Here is a 27,251-nt window from a genome sequence, read left to right on the forward strand (position 1 = left end):
AAACTAGCAGCTCAAAAATAAGCATGAACACGATTCAAACTCAGAAGGAAAACAATTATTAAACACAATCTCTTATTTTATTAGAAATAGCGTTAGCTGTACATTGCAAGGTGTGCACTGTGCACCATAAACATTAGAAATCAGTATCCTCCCCCTCTCTCCAACATCGATTTGGATGAGGGACAAAATGGAGCTCCAGTTATCAAAATCTAGCTATATACACATAAAAACTAACGTTCTTGTGTGGGACATGGAAAATGGAGGAAGACCAGTGATTTTCTCTCTTGGTTCCAAACCCAAATGCATTTAAATCCATTTCAAGGATGGGGTTCGATCCTAGACTGCAAGTCCATAATCTGGGGTTGGTGTCCATACTGTCATTCGTCCAGGCCCGGTGACTCTCCTTGTTGTATTCTAGATGCAATTCTAATGGCTTCCTCCAGCGAAGGCTGATCACTGAGCTACAATAAGCAAACAAAGATAAAGCAATGATTAGTTAACTGATACAAATAAACACATTGACATTTTGCATTGATCATTCCCCATTTCTGGACCATAAAGGCTTTGTGTGGATTTTTATATGCTTTGCAAATTATGTAATTGTTTTATTTTGCCATTTCCATTCCATCATAATTCTACAGGCTCTGGTTGTGTGGGTGGAATCAAAGAATTCCAATCTAATCGAATAAACAGGCACAGAGGCCAATCATTCATTGGTATAAACAGATTAAACCAAAGAGATGCAGGAAGTCTGTCCCTTGGACTAGGTAAATGGCAATGTTTGAGTTGCATGTTCATTCTTTTTGATTAATCCTTGTCTGTGTGCTGTGCTATGGCTCTGGCTGCATGCTAGTATCTGGCTGCATCTAGCAAATTAAGTTTGTTCCACTGATGGCTCTCATTGTCAGCTAGTTCGTGAGTTAATTAAATGCCCCAAATCTGACATCTAGTACGTAGGTACTTCTAATAAATCATTATCATTATGTACCAACTGCCAAACTCATTATCATGTTGACGACCACGTAATGAATGTTGATTCAATCTTATTTGCTCTCTTAGTATTTTTGGGACACATTGGGTATGGAAATGGCTGCTTTACATCTATTAACGACAGGAGGTGGTGAAAGAGAGGGCGGGAACATTTTCAGTTTTCTGAGTAAATTTACAATGTAAATCACACAGAAAATACTCTCTGGAAAGTGTTAATTTTACATGACAGAAGGAGGGGAATGCCTCTGTTACAAAGTCCTTATCCTCAACACTGGTTCATTTTAAGACCTGTTGGCTTTGACATGTTGTATGTCTCTCAGGGTTTAAAAACCATAATACATAGATGATATCCAATTATATTTTTATTTTAAATGCTAAATTCATGGTCATGTTGTCACCTTAGGGTTGCTTACGAGGGCAAGCATATAAGACCAGTAATATGCAATTAATTTCACTTTAATCAAATGAGTGAAGATGTTAAAATTAACTACGTATTATAGTAGGCTATATTTGCATAAAGAAAAACGTTTTCTTATTACATTGGGTCAAAGCGTAAGTCATGCAACATAAGACTTGGCTGTCGTTAGGTTGGCGCGGTGTAAACGGCTGACTTGTAAATCCATTATTCTGTGTTTGTACGCTTTTCAAGCTTTTTGATGGGACAACGCCTAGACCTTAACAGGAGGGGCTTTTTAACAAGCGTTATCATGGTCGGCTAAGGCCAAGATTCCCACACTGAATCCCACCTTGCCCATGATCCTTACCTGAGCACTTAAACAAACAGATCAGTTTGGGTGGGGTCTACAGGGGGGATTATCAGGGGGGCAAAGGTTCACATTTAATTGGCCATAACCGCTGTTGGTATGGTGGTTTAAACTGCTTTCAACCTGGCTTCCCTATTATGGACTAGCCTCGTAAACTTCGAGGTTTACAAGGAGAATTTTGGACGTCAATAGCGAAAATCTTCAAAAAAAATGTGAAATAAAATAGTAGCTCTACAGGGAATGATCAACCAACAATTTTGGTGTGGTAGGTTCAAGATGAAAAGCTGATATTCCAGAGCTCATTTCACAGAATGTCCCTTATATTGTCACTGTCGGGCAGAAACCTGTCTATCAAAGTTTCAAGTTAGTACGTTTTTTTTTTCAAGCAAAAGCCCTGCTTCATCATACAAGGCTGTCGCACAAAGGTAGTGAAAACAGCCGATCTACAAGCACACAACGCCTCGCACCGTGCTTGTAGATCTGCTATTTTCACTAGTTTGGTTAATTTTTAAAATAATAAATACAAAACGAACGGTCTTGGACATACAAGGTTTCCACCCAACAACGACGATATACTGTTAGCCCACCAACCTGTACAGCAATGTGAGTGCCGTTGGACGTGGCCAATAAAGTGACAGGATGACACTCGTCCTGCTCCTGGCTGTAGACCCCCTCCTCCACGGTTTGGAAGGCAGACATATCTGGTGTCATGATAGCCACCTGGGGGAGACAGACAGCCATGCAATGAAGATCAGACGCCATTTAGGCCTGAACGCAAATCTGTGTCACTTTAGATTATGTGACCAGTGATATGCTTTAACTGTTAAAAAATAGCAGATATACAAGCTCACAGCGCGGCACAGAGTGCCGCGCTGTGAGCTTGTGGATCTGCTATTTTTGAAAAATCGTCACCTTTGTGCAAGTCTTTGAATATTTTTTACCTGATTCTATAAATGTCTTCTAAATTAGTGGTTCTCAAACCTTTTCATGTCAACGACCCCCAAAATTACATGGCCCCGGACCCCCATCTCAAAATATGTTGTTCCAGGGACCACCCAGAAGTTTTAAAAATATATATTCAAAGACTTAAAAGAAAAACCAAAAAACAAGATTTTTCAAAAATAGCAGATCTACAAGCTCGCAGCGTGGCACTCGATGCCGCTGTGTGCCACGCTGTGAGCTTGTATATCTGCTATTTTTCAATAGTTAAAGCATTAAATCATTCTAGGCCTAAATGGGTTAAGTTTGAAAAAATTATATATATAAAAAAAAAAAAAACACGATGTTTGTAAACTGGGGTGTAGTTGATTGCATAATGAAGAAAGTAAGACAGACATGTACTGTACTGTACATGAAGACAATATTGGATATGCCATCGTAGAATGGTGGACATATTTAATCATAATAATACATTTACATTGTGACCACATGACGTTACCTGTCCTTCTGACCCGTCCGTCGTCACCATGGTGACGGCGTGACCACCGTGTGCCGTCAGCTCGTGGGCAGGGATGGTTATGGTGGTGCCCTCCTGCGTTACCATGGTGATCGTACCGCCCATGGCCTGCAAGTCTGCTTCAGAGATGCTGACCTGATAACAAACAGTTCGAAAAGAAACACCACTCGGTTTTTACGGCAGTATAGGCAATTTACAAATGTTAGAGGGTGCAATATTTCACCCCCCCCCCCTTTATACAATCTAGGGTCATGTTCATAAAATGTAAGGTGCACTACTGCACTTTTTATACAGTCATCTGTGTATCAATCATCATTCCCTGAAAGCTGAGCACTTTATGGGCATCTAAAAATAAATGAAATTATATTTTTCACAAGTCTCAGTCTAAGGAGCATTCCTTAAAATGTGTGAGTCCTTTCAACCAGCCTGCCTTCATTTTCCTCCAGAACTCCACACTCCATACAGAAGACCCACAAGTGGTCGAAACGTTGTTCTAAATAAATGTTGAAATGTATATGAATTTAATATCTACTAGTAGAGACCCCCCTTCCCCCACCTATATGATCCTTACAAGAGCACTTGAACAAACAGATCGGTTTGGGTGGGGTCTACAAGGGAGATTATCAGGCAGGCGAAGGGTTAGATTGAACTGGCCATAATGAAAACTATTGTCAACATCATAGAAACCAGACAAAATGAGTGGTGTTTTAAACCACTTTCAATCTGGTGTCCCCATTATGTCATTATCGGTTAAAAACTTACAGCAATATACATTCATGACTTGCGTTGATATGGCCAAAGAAGGAGTCAGTGCCTCAAGTCGGTTTGGATTTAGGCAGTATACTGTGTAAGTGTATAATGTTTAATGTTTTGTTATTTTTAAATCATATACAAAAAGGATATAACGTTTCTATTCTTTTCATTAAAAATAAATTAATAAATAAAGATACTATTTTGAAACCTAATTAGGAAACCAGAGGAAAGCATAGGGGGCGATCAGTGGTGTAAAGTAACTAAGTAGATTTACTTAAGTACAAATACCTCAAAATTGTAAAATTTTGAGGTATTTGTACTTTACTTGAGTATTTCCAATTTCCAATACTTTTACTCCACTACATCTCAGATCCAAATATTGTACTTTTACTCCACTACATTTATTTGAAAACGTTGCTAGTTGCTAGTTACTGTTACTTTGCAGATATAAGTGATTATATTATAAAACATACATTAATCCACTTTAGCCCTATTTTATACCTAGGCTATTTGAAAATAGCCGATCTACAAGCTCACAACGCGTCGTGATGCGACGCGTTGTGAACTTGTAGATCTGCTATTTTCAAACATTTTGTACTTTTACTTTTTGGTACTTTAAGTATAGTTTGATGCCAATACTTTTACTCAAGTACATTTTGAATTCCGGAATTTTACTTGTACTTCAGTATTTCTATACTGCAGTATTGATACTTTTACTCAAGTAAAACATTCAAGTACTTTTTTTCCACCACTGGGGGCGATAAAAGAATTGTGGTTCAAATGACCAATAATAGAATTAGACCCAGGATGCTGGGCAGCCATGACATTACCTGTTGCTGCGTTCCATCCTCCTGCGTTACCAGGGCGATATGCTGCTGTCCCAGCATCTCCGAGGTCTCCATGGTTACATGCTCAGACCCGTCCTCCTCCCCTTCCACAGGCGCTCCATAGGTCACATTAGGGTCATCGATGGCGTCTGGGTTCAACACAGAGGAATTAAACTAAAATGTACTGTATTACAGGGTGATGAATATGTCCTTTGTTAACTACATTTAAGATGTATTAGTATATATGAACTGGGGGGGGGACATGCTAGCTTTAGAGTCATCAAAATACTGTTTTATTAAGCAGAATAAATGTATGACACAAAAAGGGCATGAACCTGATTGTGAACATCCCAGATAGTTTTTAAGTTGCTTGATTCAGTATTAAGATACTTTATATTCATTTTATCAGACACGCCCACTTCCTATACAAATCCATTGTAACTTCAAATTCCATTTTAACCATGACAGATTCATCGAAAACACCGTCCATAGTTCAGGTAATACAGTATGTGAGGAGGCCATGTTTTTTCAATTACTTTTTTCATTCATTTATTAGTACATTATAGTCCTAGGGAAACTTTATAGAGTTCTAGGGTAACTGTTTATAGACTTCTAGGGTAACTTTTTCAAAATGGCAGCGATAGGGAATCTGTTAGCCTCCTGGTTGGTCCCTGACTGACCAACCAGCAGGCTCTATCTGCCTTGTCCCGCCCTGGTTCCGCCCTTTTTATGTTGAATTAGCTAAAACATAATTTTTGTAGAAATAAAAACATTTAAAAACATGCTGATTCACTATACTGCCACTGAGCAGCTCCAATTGACTGAAACAAAGTTTCAAATTAGAATTGAGCACACAGAATAACAATATGAAGCAACAGAATTAACATGGCAGTGGATGGAATGTCCCACTGAATGTCCCACCAAGACACAGCAACCAATGGGTGTGGAGAGGGGCAGGACAATGGGCGGGACTTGACAAAGGGTGAATTGGTGGAGCTTCACATGACCTTAGCTTACTGTAGAATATAGTCAGCAACCGTCAGCAACCACACTTGCATTTTCAAATTGCATCTTTCTAGTTTATTATTTGGGGGGGGGGGGGGGGGGGGGTGAAAACTATTAAATATAATTTACATTTGGGACCCACCCAGCCGGAATCAATGGGGGTACATTTATTGTAATACATTTTTTGTCTTAGGAATGCGACAAATACAAAAAGATATTATTGAACTCAAGTCTCCATGGTGTGAGTAATCAATAGAAATGTTTGGGGGTGAACTACTACTTTAAAGGAATAGTTCATGCATTTGTGTCTCCATCCGGAATCAATGGGGGTACATTTATTATAATCAAATTATTGTCTTAGGAATATGACAAAAACAAAACAATATTATTGGACTCAAGTCTCCATGGTGTGAGTAAAAAAAAGTCATTTTGGGGTGAACTACAACTTGGGGTGAACTATAACATACGGTATCACAAATAAATTGGGCTGATTGATCAAGCACACATAAACAGACAAAGTCTCTCCGCGTGCGAACATACACACACGCGCGCACACAAACATACACACTCACACCCTCACACACCTGTGGGTGGCTCGAAGTAGGCTGCCTCCTGCTCCTCCTCTATGGGTTCTGTGTCATTGTGGGCGGTGCGTTTGTGCATAGCCAGTGTGGAGATCTGCTTATACGTCTTTCCACAGTGGTTACAGTTGTAGGGCTTGCATGGTGTGTGGACCACATGGTGTTTGTACAAGCTGGAATATTCAGTGAAGCGCTTCTCACACCCAGGTACCGTACACACATAGGGTTTCTCTCCTGGAGACACAGGAATGGACAGAAAACCATTAGAAACTAGCGTATTAAATAGTTCATATTAGATACGCAAACAAAGCACAATTCAATGAAGGCCTTATATCAGAGGTCTTCAACAGGGGTCCGGGACCCCTAGGGGGTCCTCAGAGTTACTACAGGGGGGGCCGCCAAATCTTTGAGTGATAGGATAATTATTTAAGATTAACAACTTGAACTCTCACATCCCTATTCTGAGGATAATTTTGGCCTAAAATAGCAGATCTACAAGCTCTCAACGCCTCGTTGAGAGCTTGTAGATCGGCTATTTTTGGCAAATAGGTTGGGTGTGGAGGTAAAAGAAGAGCAGACCAAGTGTGATAGGTCAAGTTTACAAAGCATCAACACTTGGTAAGTGATTAAATGTCTGAAAAAACACATAAACATGAATCCAACATCGACTGATGACAGTGTCAAACAAGTCTAGGAAGAATCTACCTATGAAATCGATGAAAATCTGCAACACAGTTTTATCCAACATGTAGAGGGCTGCTTCATCTGTCTTTTAGCTAAGGGGTCCTTGGCCTGGAAATGTTGAAGACCCATGCCTTATATATTTCCATTTCCATTCCATTCCATTTCCATTCATAGCAAGGGTGTGCTTCGGTCTCAAACACTCAAGGGGAAGCAGATAGTGGTGTGTGCATGAATGCCATGGCATCATGCCTGCACTCGATCGATGCGGTCGTGGAACACATGCGACCACGCTAAAATGTAATAAATCATAAAATGACTGGCAGGGAACAATCAATGTTGAAGTTTAATGATAGCAATCAGTGAGTTAAGGTTCCTTTACACCAGTGGTTCTCAACCTGTGGGTCGGGAACCCCAGGGGGGTCCCAAAATTATTATTATTTTTTGGGGTGATTAACTAAATGTGCAATATTATTTTCTCACTTAACAGTTTAAGTGTATAGAGGGGTTCTGCACATTTCTAAAGTGACAATTTAAGGACTTTTTAATACCTCTAAAATGACAAATGAAACATTGGCCAAATTGTCAAATATTAGACACAGACATTGTGAAAATAGCCAATCTACACATGTAGATCTGCTATTTTCACAATAGAACCGTGTTATACAAAATGTAATGCCTCAACTCTTGGTGCTCGTCAGGGTGGGGACAGGGTCAGTTCAAATATGATTATTTTGGGGGTCGCGGCCTGAAAAGGTTGAGAACCACTGCTTCACACCATCATTGACGTGACGTTTCGAGCCTCTCGGCTCTTCATCAGACAATGAAGTGTCATCGGGTGCCTCAACAAAGTAGGGGGCTGTGAACAAGTACGAAAGGTGTGTAAGACCTAACCATTATTTATATCTATAGACTTGTCCACAAGTCAAAGTGTCCTGGTGTCCTTTTGAAATTCAAGTCCAACTTTGACAGCTAAACCAAGCAGATCCAGATTCTAGGTGCTGTTGGGGAACAGCTGTCAACATATGAATACATCTCCTGTTCTGTCTCTCTCTCACTCTCTCTCAATACCATAAGTTAGTAAACATTAGCAATTGATCTGAAATCGCATCACCATTAGCATATGAACACACCTGACATAACTGTGAAGCCCGTTTGTCACTTTCACAAATCGTATGCTGTATATTAGCATTTTTTATGGTGTATCTACTATCTATTCTGCATCTAGCATGAGACACATCTTTTCTGCATCTAGCTTGAGGCAAAATGTTTAACCAGCTCTGTGTGTGTGTGTGTGTGTGTGTGTGCAGGCAGGCGGGTGTGTGTGCAGGCGGGTGGGCGGGCAGGCTGGGGGGGGGGGGGGGGGGGAGTATCTCTGTAGCCATTAAACGAAACGGGTTTCTTACATTGATGCTCCTACATCATGCAAGCACCAGTTAAAGTTACTTTCCATCCCTCATATACTGTGCACATCCCATAACCCACACACTGCACATCATTTTGGAGCTCATATCTTTGAACGGGTAAGGGCTAGTTAGTATAAAAATCAAACCTCGGTTCGAAGTGAAGCGGTGAATTTATATTCTATGTGTTCTAGAGCTATGAAATCTGCTTGACCAATCCTCAATTCTTCATTCTGGACTGGACATGCACGGGACATGCCACGGGACAGACAAAACTAACCAATCACAGCGCAGGGATGCACGGGACAGGTACGGGACACACAAAGCCACACCTTGGAAGCGGCTTTCACCGCTTCAATAAGTTCATTTAAATCCACTAGCCTGTCCACCATTATTGATACAAATCTAATAAGTCTCTACTAAGGCTTGCATGTTACCAGTGTGAATCCTCATATGGTTCTTGTAGTTTGTGGCGCTTGCAAAGGATCGCCCACAGCTGGGCTCAGAGCAGTAGTAAGGTCTTTCTCCTGTGTGGGTCCTGATGTGAACCTTCCGGATGTTTGAGGTGGTGAATGACCGGCCACAGTTCTCCACAGGGCATTTAAAAGGTTTCTCCCCTGCAAACAGGAGATGGAGTTTATGGAGAGAAAAAGAGTTTGGATCAACCAGTGCAGGCATTGACACTAAGGCTTGCCCACCTGCCCTCGGCAGGTAAATACAACTTTAGGGCAGGTGGAGTTTACTTTCAGATTGCCCGACCGGCCAAGTGCTTGCTTGTGCGGGGACACAACCGTCTATAAACACAAAACCAGATATACTGTAATGTGCTGTTTTCATTGTTGCTACACTTACAAATATAAAATATGTGTGAACCCATAGTCCTATACAATCATAGCTATGTAGGAATTTGGATACAAAATTTGGTACGAAATGTTTTAATCGCACAGACCCAGGAAGTAACACAAAGTAAGTGTTAAATTGTACGGTAATTAAAATGTTACCTATCATTTTATAATGGACGATTCGATTAACTTTTCAGGCAAGTAGAACATGACCTGTACCTGCCCGATGGGCAAGTGCCTCTGAGACCCTAGTGTGAACCCCTGCAGTGGCATGTAAACGTTAGTCTCGACCTTGAAAATGGAACCAGTCTGTATGCACTTGTGTCACTAATGCATTACACTGTACCGTTATACCAGTGGTTTTCAACCAGTGTTCCAGGGACCACCAGTGGTCCTTGAGGGGGGTTCCAGGTGGTCCCCAGCTAAATGAGTGTTTGTAACCAAATGGACCCCTATACCGTAGATCTTTAACTCTTGCGTGTAAGATTAATGTTTCATTTTATGCTCTCAAGAGTTAAATTGTTCATCTGCATTACTTAATTAAAGAATTGTTATTTTTATCAACTTTCGCCTGTTATCTCTCCTATGGTACCACATCAATACAGCATGGAATTGTGGACAAAATCTTATCCAACAACAAAATATTACGTTTTGGGTCGGAGTATCTCATCAAATGGTGGACCATGGATCAAATGCAGAATAAATAATGGTCATTGATGTGAAAAGGGATCAAAACCACTGCTTTAAACGGTACATTGTGCAGCATAGCATGTGACCATGACTGAGCTGTACTGTACGCGACCGCGGTTTTCGGTGGGGGCCGATGGGCAAGGAGGGTTTGCAAGCTTATGAGAAACAACTAAAATAAGACATTAAAAAGTTAAAACCTGGCGAAAACAGTTGCGTGCATTAGCGCAAGGTGACGATAAAGGAAATCATCAAATTTAAACATTAAATTAACTTCTGAAAAGTCTACTAGGCCTTAAAACCTGGCGAAAACAGTTACGTGCATTAGCGCAAGATTAGATGAGGATAAAGGAAATCATTAAATGGAAAACATTAAATTAACTTCTGAACAGGCCTCTAAGCCTACACTAACCTACTAGTAAAACTAGTGGAACCGTGAAGAAATGTGCCACAGAGGCACAAAAATCCAGGTCCAGGCACTCAGGTGGATTTAACAATAAAAGGCCTTTATTAAATGGGCTAGAACATTAGAAAAAAACACCAACGCGTTTCGGCAAACGCCTTCTTCAGGGTGTTACTATAGGGGAACCGTGATCTTGCCACACGTGAATAATTGTGGTTGTAAACAATAAATCCTTAGTCTAGTAGTTGGAAGAAAAGGTTATCATCATGGCCCCAAATAACTGTTAAATATCTTGCAATTGGCGACGACTAAATCGGCAAGAGTGCCTCTCATTCTCAATACATAAAGGCTAAGCTATAAACTCCATCATCAGCAATAGTCAGTGTGCTCCCCACACTCCCGCGCCCCCACCGCTGCGCTCAGGTTCACCGGGAAAACCGTGCTGCGTACTGTACCCATATTATGTGTGCAATTTGCTCTACCTGTGTGTGTTCGTGTGTGCTTTTGAAGGTCTCCAGAGGTCTTAAAGGACTTGCGGCAGTTCATTTCCTGACATCTATACGGCTTTTCTCCAGTGTGTGTGCGAGAGTGGCTCTTCAATCCGTACCCTGAAAACACAAAACAAATGAAGTGAGGAGCCATGACTTGAGAGCCACTAAATTCATACAGTGGTTTTATGACACATTTAGGCCTAGAATTATTTAATGTTTTAACTATTGAAAAATAGCAGATATACTGTGAGCTTGTAGATCTGCTATTTTTGAAAAATAGTGTGGTTTTTTTTGGTCTTTGAATATATCTTTTTAAAAGCGAACATTTGTAACTCAAATATTTGCTTCTGGGTGGTCCCTGGAACAACATATTTTGAGATGGGGTCCGCGGCCAAATACATGTAATGTTGGGGGTCCTTGACACGAAAAGGTTTGAGAACCACTGATTTAGAAGAAGGATTTAGAAGACATTTATAGAATCGGGTCAAAAATATTCAAAGACTTGCACAAAGGTTCACGATTTTTCAAAAATAGCAGATCTACAAGCTCGCAGCGAGGCACTCTGTGCCGCGCTGCGAGCTTGTATATCTGCTATAATATATCTGCTAATAGCATAAAATATTGGTTAAAGTGGTTCAAATCTAAAGTGACACGGATTTGCGTTCATGCCTAAATGGCAGAAGACCGCATTAACGTTTCTGTACATCCAAATGATGACACGTTGTGTGCCGAGTACATCATGTAAGTTGAGAATATGATCAGAAAATATATTGATGTAAAATTACTAATTGTCATCCTCGTATATAAAAGGGAAAGATGTATGTAAAGAAGCCCGCCCTTCGCTGTACCTGTTGCGAATTTCTTCCCACAGCCAATGTATTCACACACATATGGCTTGTCTCCAGTGTGAGAGCGCTCGTGTACCTGTGGGGAACACCAACGCAGCCAGTTTAACAGAGGCGTAGAAGGACAAACTGATTCACACTTTCCTGAATAAACTTTGTGACGTATGAGGGATACTACGGTATAATGCATCGTTTCCTCTGTGTTTATTCAGTGATGGTACAGCAACTCTGCAAATAATGCCAACTGCTACTAGAGAAAATGGGAAATTTGTAATTTTCCTCATTTCTAAAAATATATTTAGTACTGCAGCTTCGACTACATCCAAGAGACAGATGGAGACAGAAAACCAATACAAATTACTTAACTCTGTGTGTGTGTGTGTGTGTGTGTGTGTGTGTGTGTGTGTGTGTGTGTGTGTGAGAGAGATTCAAAGTTCATTATAAAGACTAAAATATGAAAAAGACACTTAGAGGAACTAAAGGCAAATAGAAACAGAATAGACGGGGATGGAGAAGGGTAAGAGACGTTTGCACCAGTATTTATTGGTACGTGACCAGCAGTTTCATATTGTGTTTATAATCTTTTCATACGACGGAGTGGAGGGAAGGTGATGGGGAGGCTCGTGCACATACTGTAGCTGTGTAGAGGCAGGTCTGACAAGGGCCACAGTCGTACCTTGAGATGATGGGCAGTGGTGTAGAGTTTCCCACAGCCCTCGTGTTCACAGCGGAATGACTTCTCCCCTACGTGCGAGACCCTGCTTTGCCTCCCATCCTGACCCTGAACCACGATCTTAAAGACAACAAACAACACTATGAGACATCCCAAGCCAACCTAGGGAAGAGATGGAGTAACCCTAAAAAAAAGGAAAAGGTCAACATATTGGCAATATTGTAACATTTCGTTTAAATTAGAATGTGTTACTGACTGTATACACAGTGAAGTCCGCAGTCTTAATTTAACGCTAAAGAGAGCTGAAAATACACAGAAAATGTGGAATATTCAGGGACGTGCTGGCCATTGGGAAAAGCGAACGGCCGGTTCATTCTCGGCCGGTCCAGGCTGGCCATTAGGAAAAAATTAAAAATAAAATGATGTTGTTTGTGTGCTTGTTTTCACTAGTTTAAATCATTTTTAAAATGATAAATACAAAACAAACGGTTTTGGACATACAAGGTTTCCACCCGACAACAACGAAATATAACTCATGTAATTGGCCCACTGGCTTGTCACTTTTCATGATCTGAAATGGCAAATCTTTGAGTAGCAGCAGCGCTATAGAGAGAGATCTCTCTCTATGGCGCGCAATGAGGGCCTCTCCAACTCTTTTCCCGGGCTGAATCAGGGGCCCAGCACGTCCTTGGGAATATTACATAGTTAACTAAATTAAAGACAAATAATTGGAGTTAAGGTTTCCCTACCCTCATATGGACACCGCTGTCTGTGTCTACTCTTCCGAAGGCTCCCAAAGCATTCTCTACATTCTCCACCTGAGGAAGCAGGAAAAGCAACTTAGTGTTACATCTCTTAAGTCCTTGGCATTTTACAAATATAATGAAACGTGGGAACCTCTTTCAGTGCTTGTACTAAATCACAATATTAAACATTCAAAAAGATCTAGCACAAGATAAAGATACACCCTGTTCTGGAACCCACGAGGGAGAAAGGTTAGGGACAGACCAAGAAACACGCCTGGTGGCGTGACGTGGATGCAGATGTGAAGAGATCTGGACACGTACTGTATGAGGACAGCTGGAGAAACTGGCCGAGGAATGAGATGCCTGGATAGGAGAGCACTTGTTCGAGGCTTATGCCTAAAGTTGGGCTATTGGTAAGTAAGTAATGTGACCTTTACCCTACCATCAAACTCAGACAAGAAAGTTGACTGAATAGAGCTCATGGCATAATTTGCTCCAAATGCTCACAATGTGTATCAGTATGTAATGTATAGCATTTACAAAGGTCCTCTATATCTGTATTTATTGTAATTAGTATCAAAGTTTTGAATGGATAGGTTAACTGAACTTGAGCTGAATGTGTCGTTAGTATACTTGATACTTATATATTTGTGTTGGGGACAGCACCCAGCTGGACGGACTGAACGTACAAGATATATCCATAGAGGATATGGAAAATTACTTTTCCTCTGCTCTTTGACAGCGGTTCTCAAACTATGTGTCCCAATGAGAAATATATTGTATCAAGAAACGGGAAAAAAGGAACGTCGCAACCACGTGAAGAGGACGCCTTGATGACTGTTCGACTCCTCACCCACACACACACACACACACACACACACACACACACACACACACACACACACACACACACACACACACACACACACACACACACACACACACACACACACACACACACACACACACACACACACACACACACACACACACACACACACACACACACACTCACACAGTCACACACACACCGCCTATCCTCCAACAGCAATACAAGGCACACAAGAAGAGCTGATTAATTAACTCAGCGGCTCATCAAATACTTGGGAATTATATGAGTGGGTGTGTTTTGGCTTAATGCTTCGCTTATGTTAGCTATTCTGTTCTGTGCTGCGAGGCGCAAAGTGGCGCGCGGCCCAACGGAGAGCGAGTCGGCACGTACATAACGTAGAGGAACTATGCATGTCGACGGATGTACTGTACGTACTCTCTCACCCAAAACGTACCCATACGTAACTATAAATGGCCCTTAAGTCAGTCGCTAGTGTGGCTTTGATTGATTTCGCATCATCACGGCTCCACGAGCACAAAATAGTCCCATCCATAACATTGAGGTGGACGGGGGATCTCATCTTTAAAGGAGTAGTTCACCCCCAAAATTACTTTTTTTCTATTGATTACTCAGGCCATGGAGAGTAGAGTTCAATAATATTTTTTGGTTTTTGTCGCATTCCTAAGACAAAAATGTGATAACAATAAATTTACCCCCATTGATTCCGGATGGTGACCCGTTTCGAAACGGGTCACCATCCGGAATCAATGGGGGTAAATTTACTCGAATCAAAATTTTGTCTTAGGAATGTGACAAAAACCAAAAAATATTATTGAACTCTACTCTCCATGGCCTGAGTAATCAATAGAAAAAAAGTCATTTTGGGGGTGAACTACTCCTTTAATGTCCATTATCTCAAAACTACACTTTAGAAGCTAGGATGGAGGCAGATGCTCGCTTATGTTACACAGTTATAAAAGCTCCCGGTCGGCCATTACACAACTCCACGTGGACAAGGATCGGTTCCGGCGCACGATCCGATGACGTCAGACCGGAAGTGATTGCGCAGTGGACTTCTGGCCTTCAAAATAAGACAACGCAAGTGAATGGGACCTGAAGGAGGCACTTTGGACATTATAATCCGTTAATGTCTGGGGCTCTGAATGAGTTAAGACAACAGTACATAAAGTACAGTTACGCAAGCAATGCTAAAAGGATATCACAAAAAAGCCTTGAAGGCTTGTTTCCATTGTGGTCCTATATATTCAATAGGATAGGAGGAGATCGCCCTCCCAGGGGGTATCATGGAGGAACAGGAACCCAGTGGTGGGCAGATAGTTTCAAGTTTACAACTTTAATTGGAAACATTGACCAAACTCCATGAATCAAAAACCATAATGCAATCCTTATCCCAGTACCTTGGTAGTATACTGCTCCAGGACACTGATGGTCTCTGGGTCGATGGAGGAGGCCTCGGCCTGCAGGTCGGCGATAGTTCCGTCGGCCTGGATGGCCAGTATGGTGTTGGGCTGCTGCATATGAACAGTATGCTGGATGTAAGCCGTGCTGCCGTCTTCCAGTTGCACCTCCTGAAGACCGCTCTGGTCATACGTATCTGGAGAGATGAGGTAGAACCAGAAAAATGGAACAAACTTGAAAATAATGATTAATCAAACAAGACTCTGACTTAACACTTTGCCGTCCGAAATAGAATGGTGGTTGGTAGATTAGCCGTGAAATTTCTATTATTGTATTGTGATCTGAGACATAATATTATGTTTATAAACATGAGCCCGCCGCCCCTCCTTCTTGGACAGCGCCGTTGTTTTTTCTTTTTTTTCCCCCCCCAGGTCATTAGCTCACCGTGATTTTCTCGATCTCCGTTGGGATAGAATGGGGGTTTTGGCCGATCATCGATCTCCCCGTGCGTTTCGCGTGCGCGATCCGTTCACGTAAATGTCCCCACAAATAATCCATGTGTGACTCAAGAACAGAACTGAACATTTTCGCTAGCATAGCCCCAAGCATGGCTGCAGTAGGAGCCCTAGTGTACAGACAGCAAACGGATGGCTGGGAGTAGCCTTGGAGAAGGAAAGGAGCTGACGTCACCTCTGCTTCATGTCAGACCGTGCATGAGCTATCAATGCACGAGTGGTGACTAGGGAAGGTTAGACGATCACCGATTTTCGGATCAAAATCATTTATTCCGGTTTTAATGACAAAGTCCGGGAAAGTACGGCGTGGCTGAGACTCCTTGCTGGGATGTGCGATATACTACGGTTTTAACATTAAGGGGCTCCCCGTGGCTTACAAAGGGTTAAAGAGAAAGTTCACCTCTGGGACAACCTGATCTTATTGTATTGTTGTTTGGGACAAGATCAACACAATCCTGAGTTATTTTTTGTGGGAAATTACCAGCACCTTTCAAACACCTAGTATGAAGTGTGCAGTGCTAACAAACATTGGGCCCTTTGTGCAAGATGTAGGCCAGATATAAGCCAGGTGTAGGCCCAGGCCAAACTTTAGACAAAGCCAGATGTTGGAGCTAGAAAACAGGCTAGTAAAGGTTGGGGGTGCAAAATGGCACTCAGCTTTTCTTTCCAGTCCAGAGGCGCCGGCAGGGGTAAAATAGTGAGGGGACGATATTGTGGGCGTGGCCAGCCGGTGACGTCATGACCGTAATCAAACGTACACATCAGCTCGGAGTCGGACTTTAGTTAAGTAACTAGCCTATAATCACTTTAATGTGTTGTTAGATGACAATGTAGCCCTATAAGATCTGGATAAAGAATTTAATTCAACTTTCAAATGTAAATTTCACAATACTTGTTATCCTGCTGTTCTTATTTCAATATTAATTATAAGCCTATATATGCTTTCTGCAATCTCTGCATCATTGAAAATGAGGGCTCTGCGCTCAATGTATTTTCGAGAAAATAAATGATAAAAGTTTAAGTTAATAAAGTAAGGAAAATTCCAGCTTACTGTAGCCTATAGTGAAAGTTAGATGAAGTTAGAACTCAACTGCTCTGCTGCTGCATCGCACTGAGAGTGAGCAAGCCGATCGAGGCACGATCAGCAAGGCCGTCAGTGATGAAAAAAGTACTCGCATGTTTTACTTAAGTAAAAGTAGAAATACTCTTTTAGAAATCCCATGTTCAAAATGTAAGTGGCTTGAGTAATGACGTTTTGGTATCAAAATGTAGGCTGTATAAAGAAAACGTAGCCTATAGTCAAGTCATTTCACAAATGTAGCCTACCATTTGTAGATACAAATATTTGAGCAGATTAAGCAATATTGTGAGCTTGTATTTTCAAATGGCCTAAATGTAGGGCTGAAGTGGTTAATGTATGCCTTTATAGCCTAATAATCGAAATTTGCAAAGTATCTAACTGTTTCCAAAAGATTGTAGTGGAATAAAAGTAGCCTACACTATTTGCCTCCGAGATGTAGTGGAGTAGAAGTAAAAGTAGCCAACATGGAAAAAAATAGGCTACTCGAGTAAATGTACTCAGTTACTTTACACCAATGAAGCCTGCATGTGCCCTCAATTCAACACGGGGCGGACATTAGAATCGGTTCAATATGTTTGGCACAGATACTTTGTGTATTGGAAGCAATTAGCATGTCTAAGAGGGTCGCCGGTCGCGGCAACCTCCAGCAACACAATGGGAACGTAAGGACAACAGCGCCGATTGGGGAAAAAAAGACAGACTAAAATACAGAAAAATAGGTCGATAGCATGAAAAGTGGGGGGACAGTCCGGACCAAACGGACACGCCTATGTTCCAGTCCATTACCTGCTTTAGGCATGGAGACGTGCTGGACGTAGGCAGCGGACCCATCCTCCAGCTGGATCATCTGGCCGTCCATGAGCTGGCCGTCTGAAAAGGCTGATTTGGAGTCTATTTATTTTTTGTGAAAAAAAAAATAAACTCAGGATTGTGTTGATCTTGTCCCAAACAACAATAAAATAAGATCAGGTAGTCCCAGATGTGAACTTGCCCTTTACATACAGGTCAGGACAAAGATTAAAGATCTGCTTAAAGTCAGAGAGAATGCATTGAGAAACCAGGTGGGGATGTGGAGATGTAAACCGCCGGTACCTTTGGGCGCGTGGATGTAGGCTGTGGTTCCATCTTCCAACTGGACCGTCTGCCCATCTTCAAGCTGTAAGCTGTCTCCTCCTACAGAAGGTCATAATGTTGTTAACCTATTGACAAAACTATATAGCCACTCATTTACTCGTGTGGACTGCCGCCCCCAAAAGCTTTAAGGGACCATTCGTTTTTTTTTTCCACTAGGGGGTGCTGGTTCACATGTGATATCATTTTTATATTTTTCCTTGGCCCCCCCACACCCTTCAAATATTTTTGGGTGACCCCCCCTGAGAGACTTGAGGAAAATGCATGACCCCCCCCGGCCCCCCCCCCACTATAAACAATGTTTTTTTGTATTCAAGACAACAGGAGAAACCCATGCAGTGATGTAAAATAACTAAGTACATTTACTTAAGTCCTGTACTTTTTAATTTTGAGGTATTTGTTCTTTACTTGAGTATTTCCAATTTCCAATACTGTAATACTTTTACTCCACTACATCTCAGAGACAAATATTGTACTTTTGCTCCTCTACAATTATTTGAAAACTTTACTTACTTTGTATATTTGGATTACCTACATCAACCACTTCAGCCCTATGGCCTATACATTTTTGGCCATTTGAAAATAGACGCAACGCATTGTGAGCTTGTAGATCTGCTATTTTCAAAAGATCAGAAAAGAACAGGACATTCTGCACGAGTACTTTTACTTTTGGTACTTTCAGTACATTTTGATGCCAATACTTCTGTACATTTACTCAAGTACATTTTGAATTCCAGACTTTTACTTGTATCTGGGTATTTCTTCATTATTGTATTGATACTTTTACTTAAATAATTGGACTACTTTTTCCACCACTGGACCCATGACAGCCTTGAGGGTCCATATTATCCCTTCTCTGGGTTACAGAAACTCACAAAGCGGCTATTAAGAGCCACCCGTTATTTTACTAGATACTAGTTTAACATAATTGCTGCTATAGCCTATAGGTTTATCAATACCTAGAGGCAAATTTTATAACACACTATTTGATGTTGGGGGTCCATTTGGTTCCATAGGTGCCCTCTTGGGGTTACAACAACACTCCAAACTAAAGAAAGATTGAGCAACTGTGATCCATTTTCCATGATATGAAAACCAAGCAAAGTAAACAAAGTATGCATGAGTCTTTTCTCTCTCCTTGACTCCTTCCCACTGCAGCTGTGTGTGTGTGTGTGAGAGTGAGAGTGAGAGAGAGAATTACACACCTTTTTTTCTACATGCTTTTCTTTTTGGGGGGGAAAAACTGGAGGTATGCTTATATTCCTCTCTTGGTAAGTGAACATTTCGAGTTGTGACAACAAATAAGGTGTTTGTTAGCCTATATGTATCCAGCTGCTACCAGGAAACTCCTGTGTGAGCAGCACAGCACGCAGTGAATGTCCACAACAACGCATTGAACAGTGGAGAGCAGAGGAGGGGGCGGGGCCGAGGGACGTGTAGGACTGGAATGTACCAAGTTGAGTCAACTATGTAGGGGTGAAACTTTGATATACTAACTTAATGTTGTTTAGATAAACAACAAAGCTAAGCATTTTTAATTACAAAATTCGACTAATTAAAGTTGCATGACCCCCCCTACAGACAAAATAAAAAAAACATGGCCCCCCCAACTGCTCAGATAAATATTTGATGACCCCCCCCTCTTATGGACTATACCAATTATTCATTTTAAACGGACCGTCCCTAACTCAAGGCTAACACAGACTGAGAGTGGTCCAACTGAGCATGTATTAGCATTATTGTGGGCTCGCCTGTAAGGCGAGCACACTTTAGATATTGTCATTATTTATTAGTCAGTCAGTCAGTTCTCCTCAAAACTTCGGTTCCTTTCTACTCCTACATACTTAGTGAGAAAATGAAAATAAAAACATCAATGTGTTCAGTTTACAGTGGCGAAGTGTGCTATTATTTTTTATAGCAATCGGCCAAATGGTGGCGCTGTAGGAAGCCTTCGAAAGTGCGATCTTTGAACAGGTATAGCTCATGCTGTGTTATACATACAGCCATGAAACCTGTATACACTTATGCGTCTCCTCATGCCGAACAACTTTTACCCTCTAACTTTTGACCTCTGACCTTTAGGTCTCCCACAATTCGGAATTATATGAAAAACAGTAAAAATCTATCTCCTCCTGGGATTTTCGCGTCAAGTGCACAAAACTTTTTTCACATGAACTTTGGACCAATACGGTCAAACTGTCTGGTTGGATTTCTTTTAAAGTGAAATATAATTTTTTAATAATTCAATATATATTGCGGTTTTATGCAAATTATTCTTCGGCCTCTAAATCATACATGCAAAGTTACACGTTCATGGCATTTGGCAAAGATGTGGAGGGTTAGTCAAAGTATCACTGAAACCAATTTTATTCCAATCGGCCAAAGGGGGGCGCTATACGAAGCGTCTGAAAATTCAAACTTCAAACGGGCATAAGTCATGACTCGTTTCGTTTGAAGACATGCAACTTGTTACACGCGTGCTTTGACTCAAGCGGAAGACATCTGTGTCGTTGTTAAGTAAGCTCCGCCCTTCGATTTTCCGCCATTTTGAGCAGTTTGTAAAACGCGTAAACCCGCTTTTATTCTGGAATTTTCGCGTCACGTGCACAAAACTTTTTTTACGTGAACTTTGGACCGATATCTAAAGATCTGTCAGATTGGATTTCTTTAACATTGAAACATGCTTTTTTAAATAATTCAATGAATATTGCATTTTTATGCAAATTATTCTTCTGCCTCTAAACATACATGCAAAGTCACATTTTCATGACAAAATAGTGTAGAGGGTTAGTTCAAATATCACTGAAACCAATCTTACCCCAAATGGCCAAAGGGGGGCGCTATATAATTTTGAGCAGTTTGTAAAACGCTTAAACCCGTTTTTATTCTAGGATTTTTTTTGCAATTTGCATGAAACATTCTACACGCAATCTAAGGACCTTTATCTAACATGCCTATGAAGTGCACACAAAAAAATTATAAAATAATAATAATAAATATAGCTGCAAGCAGCGATAAAGTGTCCAAAGCCAAAAACACCTCAAATCATGAACACAGCCTGGGATGTGCGTGAAATCTTGCAAGCACATTCCCAATAGGTCAAGGAACAGATACCAACCTTCTCACATTGGCCTGTTATAGCGCCACCAGCGGGTCAACTTTTGCATAACACATTTTTGGAACAAAATGGACCAATCTTTGACGTCAGTAACGTCAAAGAGAGCACTGCCTGCGATCTTGACATTTTGTGCTTTTATAGCCATTGTTTTCTGGCTTGAAGCGAGCCCACAATTGTTTCGAAGGAACAATATTTTTCTAGTTACATATTAACACAATGTCAGTGATGACATTGGCTGTGTGGTCCAATTGAGGAGTATACTCCTCAATGGCACTGAACTGCCAATTAGTGAAAGTCTGAACATACTCCTTAATGGCATGGAAAGTGTTCATGTGTTTGTGCTTTTTCAGTATTTCTTTGTGAAATGCAATTAATTTAGCCTGACACTCAGCCTGAATTGACATTTCGTTTCACTTCATTATTCAGTCTGAAAGTGCTTCCCCCCAGGGCGATTGCAGGGATGGGCGTTGCCAAAAAGAGGCAGTCTTCAGCGATTGGTTCACCGACCAACACATGACATAGTGTGGCTGGCTAGTGGCTAGCCTGTTGCTTGCTAGTGCTACTTGCTAACCAAAGAAACAGTCAGAATAGGAGCACTACGAACTAGTAATCAAACACAACATAACATGCGTGCTACTGGTGTTTCATAGCGAGATCGATACGATCGCATTTTACCGCAATTTACCGCATTTTATCGCAACGCGATGCGCGGTACGGTACGGCGGCGGCGCTGGTGTACTTGGAAACACACATGAGTTCTGGGAAACCCCCACCCACGCTGATCACAAGACGCTGATTCACAACGCTGATTCGCCGATCGGATTTTCAACTGAGGAAGGACTCTTCAATGAGAGCACTTCTAGACCCCTGAATCGCCAAAACAAAAAATTTAAAGGGGTGTGGCTAGCGATTCAGGGTCTGGAACTAGGCTACAATTAATTTACAATTAAAACAAAAATAAATTATCCATTACCGGTAACAACTTTTGATTCAACTTCAAAAACATTTGCACTGTCACTTTTTATACATCACTCCTCTCTTGGTGGGAAATTACCAACACCTTTCAAACACCTGGTATGAAGTGTGCAGTGCTAACATAGATGTAGGCCAGATGTAAGCCAGGTGTAGGCCAAGGCCAATTCAGGGTTCACACACATTTTCACCAATTGATTTCCCAAACTTTTCCAGAATATTTAACCCAATTTCCAGGACTATATAACAATAATTTAGCTCAATAACAAGTTGCTTACTCCTATGCGCAATGCCCAAAGTCAGGTAGTGTATGCCAGTGGTTCTCAACCTTTTCAGGCTGTGACCCCCGAACTAATCATGTTTTAACTGGGGACCCGGCACCCTGACGAGCACTAAGAGTTGAGGAATTTTGTATAACACGTTTCTATTGTGAAAATAGCAGATCTACATGCTCACAACGCCTCGCAACGCGAGGCGTTGTGAGCATGTAGATCGGCTATTTTCACAATTTCTGCCTCTAATATTTGACAATCTGGCCAATGTTTAATTTGTCATTTCAGAGGTATTAACAAAATCAATAACCAAAGACAATGCATAGCTATTTTTTCCAGGACCTTCCAGGACCCTTGATCAATTCCAAAACTTTTCCAGTACTGGAAAAATATTTTTCTAATTTCAAAATATTTCCAGGAATTTCATGACCATGGGAGCCCTGCCAATTGTGATCCTGGGCGTACAACAAACTTTAGACAAAGCCAGATGTTGGAGCTAGAAAACAGGCTAGTAAAGCTTGGGGGTGCAAAATGGCACTCAGCTTTTCTTTCCAGTCCATTACCTGCTTTAGGCATGGAGACGTGCTGGACGTAGGCAGCGGACCCGTCCTCCAGCTGGATCACCTGGCCGTCCATGAGCTGGCCGTCTGAAAAGGCTGATTTGGAGTCATGCTGGATGTACGCTGTGGACCCATCAGCTAGAGTGACCGCCTGCAGACTCACTGTGTCCATGCTCTCCATCTGATCTCCATCTGGGAGGCAGACAAAAAAAACACAATTATGGCCAAAATATTCATCGTGATCATATTATTACAAGGTAGGGATGGGACGATATGAAAATGTCATGTCACGATTATTGTGACCAAAGAAATCGCGATTTACGATATTATCGCGATAATCAAAATATCCCAAACATCCATTATCCTGGGCCGGAACATTTGCCAAAAAAATGCAGATCTACAAGCTCACAGTGCGTTGCGTTTGTTGTGAGCTTGTAGATCGGCTATTTTTTGGCAAAGACATTTGGTACAGTGAAAAAAATATCAAGTACGTAGGGCCTATATTATAAGTACCTTTTGCCAATTATAGAGGGTTTAAGTGGTACCAGATATGCAGCTCGGCAAATAAAAGGTGAATTGATCCCAGTGCATGACGGAGGACGATATCACACGATACAATTATCTATACGTTATTACGTTTTTATCACAATGAACAATAATATCGGGTATCGTCCCATCCCAATTACAAGGTTATAATTGTTTAGGCAACAGTATATGAAATTCTAATAAAGTGCACCTACGTTTGAAATATAATTTGTATTATAATCATAACTAGCCCTTACCCGTTCAAAGATATGAGCTCCGAAATGATGTGCAGTGTGTGGGTTATGGGATGTGCACTGTGCACACAGTATATGAGGGATGGAAAGTAACTTTAACTGGTGCTTGCATGCTAATATGTAGGAGCATCAATCTAAGAAATACCCGTTCCATTTAACGGCTACAGAGATACTGTGTACCGATCTGCATGATTTTTGGACAACATCTGTAACAGGGCCAGAACCCCCCCCCCCCCCCCCCCGTGTGTGTGTGTGTGTGTGTGTGTGTGTGTGTGTGTGTGTGTGTGTGTGTGTGTGGGTTTGTGTGTGACTGTGCATGGCGTGAACAACAGCGCCCCTCCCTTAACATGTGTGGTCACAAAAGGTACTGTAGGCTAAATAGATATAGATACACCATAAAAATCCTAATATACAGCATACGATTTGTGAAAGTGACAAACGGGCTTCACAGTTATGTCAGGTGTGTTCATATGCTGATGGTGATGCGATTTCAGATCAATTGCTCCAGCCACCGAGGAGAAACGCTGTGACAGACAGACACTCACTCACTCACTCACTCACTCACTCACTCACTCACTCAGACATTCGCAAAATTATAGTATAGATGGTTAGTGGAAAGACTGGTCAACTAAAATAGTCAGATCTTTTCCTATTCATGTTATTGTTATTGTATGTAAACACATTTAAATCACAACATGTCAATTACATCTAATATACCGAGTGTGATTTACAAAAACAACGGGCTGCATCTGCGACGCGACGTGAGCTTGTATGTCTGCTGTTAAACCGGAAGTGTGGTCCAAATAATCTCCAGTAAACTCCCGCGGAAACAGGTGGATAGCAGATCTACAAGCTCACCGCGCTGTGAGCTTGTATATCTGCTATTTTTTAATAGTTAAAGCATAAAATAATGTGTAATGCGTTCCCAGGCTTAATGGGTAGTAATGGATAGAAACTAAACTAACCATGCCTCATATTTAACTACCTATTGTGTTATTCAGGGTGGGAGGTATGAAGACCCATGATGCTCATTGCTCACCTCCAACAGTCACAGCCTCTGCCAGGCAGAGGGTGACCTGCTGACCATCCGCATCCTGAAACTCTGCCATCTGGGAGTCCCGGTTGATCTGGGCCAGGAGCATGCTTTAGCTGCTGGAATAACACATGCAGAGGGACACACACAGGCCTTCAGCTGTTAATTCATGCCCACACACACAGACACACACAGACACTGCAATACACTGTACTGATATCAATGCTGAAGGAGCCGATATTATGTTGCATGACTTGCAGTTAAAGCGTCTTGACAATTCTCTCAAACAGGGGCGCATTCACACAAAGAAGCTATAGTTTCATCACGGGATGGGTTTACATTTCCATTTACAGTATACTGATGGCGATGATGACTATTTTTTTTATAAGGAAGCGCATGTTTGCAGTCAAAAAGTGTTGTACTCATTGCCTTGCTCATGAGGCTTGTGTACTGCAAACTGGCTGCTAAAAAAATGTCATGCTTCTTACTCATCCTGTCATAGCAGTAAAGAACACATCATAGATATTGTTCTATAATGTTTTATGGCGTTCATAAAACTACGCAGTAATATCCTTGTTAGGCCTGTCACAATTACATAATATTTGTCTCGTAGAAATTATTTGACATAATCACAATTATTTGACAGTCGCAATTATTTTGTCATAATCGTTTACATGTTGAAAATGTTCATATTTTCAAGCATTTTCAAAAATAGTGGAAATAGCAGATCTAGAAGCTCACAACACACGTTGTGAGCTTGCCTTGTAGATCTGCTATTTCCACTATCAATGTTCTTATTTAAGTATAAAGTTGTCAAATGTCAGTAATTTCTTTGTATATAGGTTATGTGTCATATCTGCCATGTGCAAATTTATACAAGCCAAACAGAAATGTAATTGTCAACGACAAAAACACAATTGTATAACATAAATTGTTAATCGCAATGATCTGAGACACATTTTTATTGTCATGTAAAATGTCATAATCGTGACAGCCCTAATCCTCGTTGTAAATTAATGTGTATCTTTTATTGTGAGATTGGGGGTTTTACTGTATCGGATCATCATTGCCAAACAGCCACTCAAGTGACAACTTACTTGGGGGCATCTACAGTATGTGGCTACTGCATCATCCTCTTAACTATGACTTGCAACATTTGTAATGACGTTGAGACATTTTGCAACAATGCAACATTTGTAACAATGTTGCAACTGTGCTCCTGTTGTTAACCAAAACATCAGTCTGTCCGTTTATGAGTGTTGTAAGTAACCAAGTACATTTACTCAGGTAGCCTACTGTACTTAGGTAGACTTTTGGGGTATGTTTTACTTTCTTCAGTGTTTTTGCAATTCAATACTTTTACTTCTACTCCACTACATCTCAGAGGCAAATATTGCACTTTTACTCCCACTACAATTATTTGAAAACTTTAGTTACTATTTACTTTGCAGGTATAAATTAGTCCTATATTGTAAAACATACATTAACCACTTTAGCACTATTTTATACCTATATTATATTTGAAAATAGCCAATCTACAAGCTCACGATGCGAAGCCCTATGAGATCTTCTATTTTCAAACATTTTGTACTTTCACTTTAGGTACTTTTTGATGCCAATACTTTCATTTTCACTTTTATTCAAGTACATTTTCAATTCCGGACTCTTACATGTAACATAATATTTCTGTATATTGCAGTATTGATACTTTTAGTAAAATATGTGGGTGCTTTTTCCACCACTGGTAACAATGTTGCAACTGTGCTCCTGTTGTAAACCAAAACATGTGTCCATCTATCCTATCCAGTCAGTAAAGTGACTGCACAGCCAAACATGATGCTACACAGCAGCTAAAAGCAAAGAGCAGTCGCCTCCTGTTAAAGCGGATTCGTCCGTTAGCATGACTTTAGCAAGCATGCTACGTCGTGCTAACGATGTCAACTTGATACATAGTTTGCAATTGGTTATTGGCAAACTATTCAAGCCACCAAAGTCACAATGACAAGAACTGTTAAAGTTGACATTCAGAATATAAAACACTGCTTCTGTCGCGACTGCTTATCATTAGCTATAAAGTTCTACGTGTTTGACAGAAGCGTCCAGACCGGGGTACGTAACGGTAACGCAGCTAGGCTATGCAACAAGAACGAGGAATCCATTAGCTTAAAAATAATGATAACATAAGCATTTTGGACTGCAATGAAGATCAGTTTTATTAAAATCCAAGACGGCATTCGTTCTCCCGTTCTGCATTTCAATCCCCAAACACACGCATCTCTCTCCCTCTCCCAGAGATGGCTGTAGGAATAATGCACACTGGGTAAAAACCAATTTATATACTAACCTCCGAAAATTTTCCAACAATCCCTCCTGTTCGACCACCATGCACCAG

The 27,251-nt window shown here is 41.1% G+C and overlaps 1 protein-coding gene across 1 annotated transcript; it reads right to left on the bottom strand.

Annotated features, from left to right (window-relative positions):
* Positions 1-146: 146 nt before the first annotated feature.
* On the bottom strand, positions 147-27,251 carry znf143b (zinc finger protein 143b). The gene is made up of 16 exons (XM_080736716.1): positions 27,204-27,251; positions 24,866-24,978; positions 23,051-23,239; positions 18,087-18,167; positions 17,781-17,885; positions 15,398-15,594; positions 13,151-13,219; positions 12,405-12,521; positions 11,732-11,807; positions 10,875-11,000; positions 8,898-9,077; positions 6,380-6,610; positions 4,794-4,939; positions 3,193-3,345; positions 2,346-2,474; positions 147-461 (listed from the first exon to the last, which is right to left on the bottom strand). Exons 2-16 carry the CDS (start codon positions 24,966-24,968, stop codon positions 378-380), a joined length of 1,986 nt encoding a protein of 661 aa, XP_080592842.1. The 5' UTR covers positions 24,969-24,978; positions 27,204-27,251; the 3' UTR covers positions 147-377.

The sequence above is a fragment of the Nannobrachium achirus genome (genome assembly GCF_963921795.1).
Source record: "Nannobrachium achirus genome assembly, chromosome: 11".
Lineage (NCBI taxonomy): Eukaryota > Metazoa > Chordata > Actinopteri > Myctophiformes > Myctophidae > Nannobrachium > Nannobrachium achirus.

Coding starts and splice junctions, on each gene's coding strand:
- znf143b (XM_080736716.1), bottom strand. CDS start 24,968: ATGCTCCTGGCCCAGATCAACCGGGACTCCCAGATGGCAGAGTTTCAG. Junction 11,808..12,404: donor CCACTGCCCATCATCTCAAG/GTACGACTGTGG, acceptor TGTTCCCCACAG/GTACACGAGCGCTCTCACAC. Junction 3,346..4,793: donor AGGATGGAACGCAGCAACAG/GTAATGTCATGG, acceptor GTTTGTTATCAG/GTCAGCATCTCTGAAGCAGA.